At 47.1% G+C, this 9,058-nt stretch overlaps 1 protein-coding gene across 1 annotated transcript in view; it reads right to left on the bottom strand.

The window, feature by feature from the left end:
• Positions 1-3,956: 3,956 nt before the first annotated feature.
• The window catches only part of LOC115126198 (transducin-like enhancer protein 4), a 171,301-nt gene continuing 166,199 nt past the window's right edge, over positions 3,957-9,058 (bottom strand). The window contains exons 20-21 of the mRNA XM_065011315.1: positions 6,834-6,910; positions 3,957-5,382 (exon numbers count right to left, since the gene is read on the bottom strand). Coding sequence (XP_064867387.1) covers positions 5,275-5,382; positions 6,834-6,910 — 185 coding nt within the window. The 3' untranslated portion in view covers positions 3,957-5,274. The remainder of the gene's footprint in view (positions 5,383-6,833; positions 6,911-9,058) is intronic.

Genomic DNA, 9,058 nt, shown 5'->3' with positions numbered 1-9,058 from the left:
TCTGTGAAATGAACTAATCATAATCGTGATGTGATTGGCCTGACTGAAACATGGCTTAAGCCTGATGAATTTACTGTGTTAAATGAGGCCTCACCTCCTGGCTACACTAGTGACCATATCCCCCGTGCATCCCGCAAAGGCGGAGGTGTTGCTAACATTTACGATAGCAAATTTCAATTTACAAAATAAAAATGACGTTTTCGTCTTTTGAGCTTCTAGTCATGAAATCTATGCAGCCTACTCAATCACTTTTTATAGCTACTGTTTACAGGCCTCCTGGGCCATATACAGCGTTCCTCACTGAGTTCCCTGAATTCCTATCGGACCTTGTAGATCCTTGTTGCGGGCCCCGGACTGGGGACCCTCGTTGCGGGCCCCGGACTGGGGACCCTCGTTGCGGGCCCTGAACTAGGGACCCTCGTTGCGGGCCCTAGACTGGAGGCCCTCGCTGCCGGCTCCGGACCGGGGACCGTCGCTGGAGGCCCCGGACTGGTCCGTGGAGCAGGCACAGGACTCACCAGGCTTGGGAGACCTACTGGAGGCCTGGTCCTTGGTGGAGGCACAGGATTCACCAGATTGGGGAGACCTACTGGAGGCCTGGTCCTTGGAGGGGCACAGGTTGAACCTGACTGTGGGGGAGCACTGGAGATCTGGTGCTCAAAACTTGCACCACTCCCCCTGGCTGAATGCCCATTTTAGCCCGGCACGGCGGAGCGAAGGCATAGGACGCACTGAGCAGTCACAGCGCACCAGAGACCCAGTGCGCAGAGCTGGCGCAGGATACCCTGGACCGAAACGGAGCACTGGAGACCAAGAGCGCTGAGCTGGCACAATCTGCCCTGGCTGGATTCCCACTCTAGTGCATGCGCACCGGAGAAACCGTGCGCTTAACAAGGTGCCTGTCCGGTCATTTGCTCCCCGCGTTAAGCACGGGGAGTTGGCTCAGGTCTATAACCTGACTCCGCCAATCTCCCCGTGTACCCTGCCCCCCAAAAATGTGGGGGCTACCTCTCGTGCTTCGATGACTTGCCTCCTTAAACCGTCGCTCCTCCTTCGCTGCCTTTAATTCCTGCTTTGGACGGCGATATTTCCCAGTCTGCCTCCAGGATCCTTTACCGTCCAGGATTTCCTCCCAAGTCCACGAGTCCAGAAAACGCAGCTCCTCCTTACCACGCTGCTTGGTCCGTTTGTGGTGGGTAGTTCTGTCACGACCCTCTTCCTGGAACTGACTGGACTGAAATGTCGCCAACAAAACAAGGAAACGACCGTGAAGCTTAACTTGGCCAATAGTGCCACCAACAAAGATAACTACCCTCAAATGCAAAAGGAAAAAAAGTCTACCTAAGTATGATTCCCAATCAGAGACAACGATAGACACCCGCCTCTGATTGAGAACCACACCCGGCCAAACACAAAGAAATAGAAAACATAGAAATAAGGAAACTAGAATGCCCACCCTAGTCACACCCTGGCCTTACCAAAATAGAGAATAAAAGCCTCTCTATGGCCAAGGCGTGACATCAGGCTTAAGCCATGTTTCCAGTCAGGCCAATCACATCAAGATTATGATCAGTGATTCGTTCATTGACTATAACTGCCTTGGAAGTGAGGGATCTAACATTAAGTAGCCCTATTTTGAGATGTGAGGTATCACAATCTCTTTCAATAATGGCAGAAATGGAGGAGGTCTTTATTCCAGTGAGATTGTTAAGGCGAACACCGCCATGTTTAGTTTTGCCCAACCTAGGTCGAGGCACAGACACGGTCACAATGGGGATTTCTGAGCTGAACTACACTGACTGTGCTAGTAGCAGACTCCACTATGCTGACAGGCTGACTAACAGCCTGCTGCCTGGCCTGCACCCTATCTCATTGTGGAGCTAGAGGAGTTAGAGCCATGTCTATGTTGGTAGATAAGATGAGAGCACCAGGCTTGGTCCTGTTTGTAAGTGAGTCTCAGAAAGAGGGCCAATTATCTACAAATTATATTTTTGGGGAGGGGTACTTTGATGAGCTCTACTGCTGTTGAGCTCATCACTCCCCCTAACTGGGAGGGGGCCAGAGACAATTACTCGATGCCGACACATCTTTCTAGATAATTTACATGCTGAAGCTATGTTGCACTTGGTGATCTCTGACTGTTTTATCCTAACATCGTTGGTGCCGACGTGGATAACAATATCCCTATACTAGGTAGTTAAGCCTTCCCTTTGACGTGGACAGAGAGTTGTAGGTTGGTATGTAACTATACTGAGACAAACCAGGTTTTGACAGCTCATCGCAAGCTTTTTCTTCGACCCAGGCCTAATCATACAAACCTGATCAAATTAACTTGTTTTGTTAAAGCAGGCTGAAGCAAAAACCTGCACAGCCATTAACTCGATTGGCCAACCCTGATTTATCTAATCTTAGGGGGAAATATTTAGGATCGAGGAACGTGGAGACCACTGAGAGAAAGGTGGAATAAAACAGCCACACAAAACATCTTTACCACAGAACATTTTAATAAATTCAGACATGGAAAAACTGACAAAAGGCATTTTGTATGAAAGAAATTAGCTTAACTAACAACAGGCAGTTTCTTTCCACTGTCGGACTTCTATGTTAAACTAGTATCATCATGGATAATCTCTCTAATGACTGACAGATGTCAATCAGACAGACACTCAACCAGATCAGCAGAAGCAACAATCTAACTGTCTTTCTCAGGTCAATAAGTTCATCAGCTTACTGTCTTTCTCAGGTCAATAACTTCATCAGCTAACTGTCTTTCTCAGGGCAATAAGTTCACCAGCTAACTGTATTTCTCAGGTCAATAAGTTCATCAGCTAACTGTCTTTCTCAGGTCAATAAGTTCACCAGCTAACTGTCTTTCTCAGGTCAATAAGTTCATCAGCTAACTGTCTTTTTCAGGTCAATAAGTTCATCGGCTAACTGTCTTTCTCGGGTCAATAAATTCATCAGCTAACTGTCTTTCTCAGGTCAATAAGTTCACCGGCTAACTGTCTTTCTCAGGTCAATAAGTTCATCAGCTAACTGTCTTTCTCAGGTCAATAAGTTCACCAGCTAACTGTCTTTCTCAGGTCAATAAGTTCATCAGCTACCTGTCTTTCTCAGGTCAATAAGTTCACCAGCTAACTGTCTTTCTCAGGTCAATAAGTTCATCGGCTAACTGTCTTTCTCAGGTCAATAAGTAGACCAGCTAACTGTCTTTCTCAGGTCAATAAGTTCATCAGCTAACTGTCTTTCTCAGATCAATAAGTTCATCAGCTAACTGTCTTTCTCAGGTCAATAAGTTCATCAGCTAACTGTCTTTCTCAGGTCAATAAGTTCATCAGCTAACTGTCTTTCTCAGGTCAATAAGTCCATCAGCTAACTGTCTTTCTCAGGTCAATAAGTTCATCGGCTAACTGTCTTTCTCGGGTCAATAAATTCATCAGCTAACTGTCTTTCTCAGGTCAATAAGTTCACCAGCTAACTGTCTTTTTCAGGTCAATAAGTTCATCAGCTACCTGTCTTTCTCAGGTCAATATGTTCATCAGCTAACTGTCTTTCTCAGATCAATAAGATCATCAGCTAACTGTCTTTCTCAGGTCAATAAATTCATCAGCTTACTGTCTTTCCAGGTCAATAAGTTATTCTGCTAACTGTCTTTCTCAGGTCAATAAGTTCATCAGCTAACTGTCTTTCTCAGGTCAATAAGTTCATTGGTTAACTGTCTTTCTCAGGTCAATAAGTTCATCAGCTAACTGTCTTTCTCAGGTCAATAAGTTCATCAGCTAACTGTCTTTCTCAGGTCAATAAGTTCATCAGCTAACTGTCTTTCTCAGGTCAATAAGTTAATCGGCTAACTGTCTTTCTCAGGTCAATAAGTTCATCGGCTAACTGTCTTTCTCAGGTCAATAAGTTCACCGTCTTCTCAGGTCAATAAGCTAACTGTCTTTCTCAGGTCAATAAGTTCATCGGCTAACTGTCTTTCTCAGGTCAATAAGTTCATCGGCTAACTGTCTTTCTCAGGTCAATAAGTTCATCGGCTAACTGTCTTTCTCAGGTCAATAAGTTCATCGGCTAACTGTCTTTCTCAGGTCAATAAGTTCATCGGCTAACTGTCTTTCTCAGGTCAATAAGTTCATCGGCTAACTGTCTTTCTCAGGTCAATAAGTTCATCGGCCAACTGTCTTTCTCAGGTCAATAAGTTCATCGGCCAACTGTCTTTCTCAGGTCAATAAGTTCATCAGCTAACTGTCTTTCTCAGGTCAATAAGTTCATCGGCTAACTGTCTTTCTCAGGTCAATAAGTTCATCAGCTAACTGTCTTTCTCGGGTCAATAAGTTCAACAGCTAACTGTCTTTCTCAGGTCAATAAGTTCATCGGCTAACTGTCTTTCTCAGGTCAATAAGTTCACCGGCTAACTGTCTTTCTCAGGTCAATAAGTCCATCGGCTAACTGTGTTTAACATTCAGTTAGGACTCTTTATTTTGAGTTGAGAATGTGATTGAACACCAAGCCTTCAACAAGTATTTCAGTGTGAACTGAGGAATATACAGAACAAGTTATTTCAAGGCATTTCTGAAAGTTTACAAGCTGCCTCGACTGTCCTGTCTTAGGTAGTCTGACACTACTAGTCCAACCGCTCATTTGAAAGGCATTTTAGGGCCCGATTCAATCAGCCGTGTCAGGAGGTGCTGCGTTAGAGCTATCAAATCCACAAGCGGTTCCAGGCAAACCTATCGTGGACGTTGCCAGTGGCTGCATGGAGTCACATTAAGATAAATACCATGCTGCCTTGTTTACAAGTTCCGATGACAACCAGCAGTTTCTCCGGGTGTTGAGAAAAGCATCAGGAAAAATGTAATTTCTTGGTGGGATACAAGGGACGATATTTTGGCGTTTTGTCATATTTTATCATTCCAGAATGTCCCCTCTATCTGGACTCCTAGACGAGGCTTCATTCGTCTTCGTGGAAACAAGTGTTAGAAAAGTCATTGGTTCGATAGAAAACAAAACAGTCCGAAGAAGAAGAGAAGTCTCCAGTATTTGGTTCTGTTCTGTTCAGGCATTTTGATTGGTCCACATCCAGGTCAGGGGTTAGAGGTGAGGGGTGCAGTACGGAATCCATATCAGTCCTGGGGTTGGGGCACTGGGGGGAGAGGATGGTGTACGGAATCCATATTAGGAAGTTGTCCGTTTTCAAGGAAAACTACATCACAGGACAGACAAAATACCCTCGGACAGGGTCGATTTTTGGTCGGGTGACAAGTCAATGTCAGGGGTCTAGTAGATGACCTCATAGACGGTGGCCTTCTTGTCTCCAGAGCCAGTCACAATGTACTTGTCATCCCCAGAGATGTCGCAGCTTAGCACTGAGGATGACTCCTTAGACTGGAGAGAGAGGAAGAGGGGGTAGGAGGTAGAGAAGGGGATGGAGAGAGAGATGGAGGAGGAGAGAGAGGGGGAGGATGGAGGGAGAGGGGGTAGGAGATAGAGAAGGGGACGGAGAGAGAGAGGGAGGAGGAGAGAGAGGGAGAGGGGGAGGGAGAGGGGGAGAGGGGGTAGGAGATAGAGAAGGGGACGGAGAGAAGGGGTGGAGAGAAGGGGACAGAGAGAGAGAGGGAGGAGGAGAGAGAGGAAGAGAGGGGAGAGGGGGTAGGAGATAGAGAAGGGGACGGAGAGAGAGAGGGAGGAGGAGAGAGAGAGAGAGGAAGAGGGGGTAGGAGGTAGAGAAGGGGACGAGAGAGAGAGAGGGAGGAGGAGAGAGAGAGAGAGGGAGAGGGGGAGAGGGGGAGGAGATAGAGAAGGGGACGGAGAGAAGGGGATGGAGAGAGAAGGGGACAGAGAGAGAGAGGGAGGAGGAGAGAGAGGGGGAGGATGGAGGGGAGAGAGGGGGAGGAGGGAGAGAGGGGGTAGGAGGTAGAGAAGGGAGGAGGAGAGGGAGGAGGAGAGAGAGAGAGGAGGGGGGGAGAGGGGTAGGAGATAGAGAAGGGGACGGAGAGAAAGGGATGGAGAGAGAGAGGGAGGAGGAGAGAGAGGGGAGGGGGAGAGGGGGTAGGAGGTAGAGAAGGGGACGGAGAGAGAGGGAGGAGGAGAGAGAGAGAGAGGGAGAGGGGGAGAGGGGGAGGAGATAGAGAAGGGGACGGAGAGAAGGGGATGGAGAGAGAAGGGGACAGAGAGAGAGAGGGAGGAGGAGAGAGAGGGGGAGGATGGAGGGAGAGAGAGGGGGGAGGGGAGAGAGGGGGTAGGAGGTAGAGAAGGGGACGGAGAGAGAGAGGGAGGAGGAGAGAGAGAGAGGGAGAGGGGGAGAGGGGGAGGAGATAGAGAAGGGGACGGAGAGAAGGGGATGGAGAGAGGAGGGGACAGAGAGAGAGAGGGAGGAGGAGAGAGAGGGGAGGATGGAGGGAGAGAGAGGGGGAGGAGGGAGAGAGGGGTAGGAGGTAGAGAAGGGGACGGAGAGAGAGAGGGAGGAGGAGAGAGAGAGAGGGAGAGGGGGAGAGGGGAGGAGATAGAGAAGGGGACGGAGAGAAGGGGATGGAGAGAGAAGGGGACAGAGAGAGAGAGGAGGAGGAGAGAGAGGGGGAGGATGGAGGGAGAGAGAGGGGGAGGGAGGGAGAGGGGGGTAGGAGGTAGAGAAGGGGACGGAGAGAGAGCGGGAGGAGGAGAGAGAGGGGGAGGATGGAGGGAGAGAGAGGGGGAGGAGGGAGAGAGAGAATGGGAGGAGAGAAGCAAAACCACACAATGATTGTCAAAAAGAAAATGCCAGAAAAACTCCTTTGTATCAGAACTGATGTCAGTCAGCCATACAACTGTCAGTCATACAACCAGTGTGAACTATTCACCTGGAATATGCTGGCTCCGTAAGGGGTTCTCCATGCGTTCAGCAGGTTGTCTTTCCCGGTACTCACAAACCATTTACCTGCAGAGAGAGATGAGACCATCACAAACCATTTACCTACAGAGAGAGATGAGACCATCACAAACCATTTACCTGCAGAGACCATCACAAACCATTTACCTGCAGAGACCATCACAAACCATTTACCTGCAGAGACCATCACAAACCATTTACCTGCAGAGACCATCACAAACCATTTACCTGCAGAGACCATCACAAACCATTTACCTGCAGAGAGAGATGAGACCATCACAAACCATTTACCTACAGAGAGAGATGAGACCATCACAAACCATTTACCTACAGAGACCATCACAAACTATTGACCTACAGAGAGAGATGAGACCATCACAAACCATTTACCTGCAGAGACCATCACAAACCATTTACCTACAGAGAGAGATGAGACCATCACAAACCATTTACCTACAGAGAGAGATGAGACCATCACAAACCATTTACCTGCAGAGAGAGATGAGACCATCACAAACCATTTACCTACAGAGACCATCACAAACCATTTACCTGCAGAGACCATCACAAACCATTTACCTGCAGAGACCATCACAAAACATTTACCTGCAGAGAGAGATGAGACCATCACAAACCATTTACCTACAGAGAGAGATGAGACCATCACAAACCATTTACCTACAGAGACCATCACAAACCATTTACCTGCAGAGACCATCACAAACCATTTACCTGCAGAGAGAGATGAGACCATCACAAACCATTTACCTACAGAGAGAGATGAGACCATCACAAACCATTTACCTACAGAGACCATCACAAACCATTTACCTGCAGAGACCATCACAAACCATTTACCTGCAGAGACCATCACAAACCATTTACCTGCAGAGACCATCACAAACCATTTACCTGCAGAGACCATCACAAACCATTTACCTACAGAGACCATCACAAACCATTTACCTGCAGAGGCTATCACAAACCATTTACCTGCAGAGAGAGATGAGACCATCACAAACCATTTACCCGCAGAGACCATCACAAACCATTTACCTACAGAGACCATCACAAACCATTTACCTACAGAGACCATCACAAACCATTTACCTGCAGAGACCATCACAAACCATTTACCTGCAGAGACCATCACAAACCATTTACCTGCAGAGACCATCACAAACCATTTACCTGCAGAGACCATCACAAACCATTTACCCGCAGAGAGAGATGAGACCATCACAAACCATTTACCTGCAGAGACCATCACAAACCATTTACCTACAGAGAGAGATGAGACCATCACAAACCATTTACCTACAGAGACCATCACAAACCATTTACCTGCAGAGAGCGATGAGACCATCACAAACCATTTACCTGCAGAGAGAGATGAGACCATCACAAACCATTTACCTGCAGAGAGAGATGAGACCATCACAAACCATTTACCTGCAGAGACCATCACAAACCATTTACCTGCAGGGACCATCACAAACCATTTACCTGCAGAGACCATCACAAACCATTTACCTGCAGAGACCATCACAAACCATTTACCTGCAGAGAGAGATGAGACCATCACAAACCATTTACCTACAGAGACCATCACACACCATTTACCTACAGAGACCATCACAAACCATTTACCTACAGAGAGAGATGAGACCATCACAAACCATTTACCTGCAGAGAGAGATGAGACCATCACAAACCATTTACCTGCAGAGACCATCACAAACCATTTACCTGCAGAGACCATCACAAACCATTTACCTGCAGAGACCATCACAAACCATTTACCTGCAGAGACCATCACAAACCATTTACCTGCAGAGACCATCACAAACCATTTACCTGCAGAGACCATCACAAACCATTTACCTGCAGAGACCATCACAAACCATTTACCTACAGAGACCATCACAAACCATTTACCTGCAGAGACCATCACAAACCATTTACCTGCAGAGACCATCACAAACCATTTACCTGCAGAGACCATCACAATCAGGAATCAGCAATACATCAAACACAATACTTTTTTATGACAATAGGTCAAACACAATATGTTTCTATCATAGAAATGTATTGTGTTTGATGTATTGCCATAGAAACGTATTGTGTTTGATGTATTGCCATAGAAACGTATTGTGTTTGATGTATTGCCATAGAAACGTATTGTGATTGATGTAT

Source organism: Oncorhynchus nerka, linkage group LG27, assembly GCF_034236695.1.
Source record: "Oncorhynchus nerka isolate Pitt River linkage group LG27, Oner_Uvic_2.0, whole genome shotgun sequence".
NCBI lineage: Eukaryota > Metazoa > Chordata > Actinopteri > Salmoniformes > Salmonidae > Oncorhynchus > Oncorhynchus nerka.
Note: the sequence above shows the minus strand (reverse complement) of the source record. Positions and strands in the feature narration are given on the sequence as shown.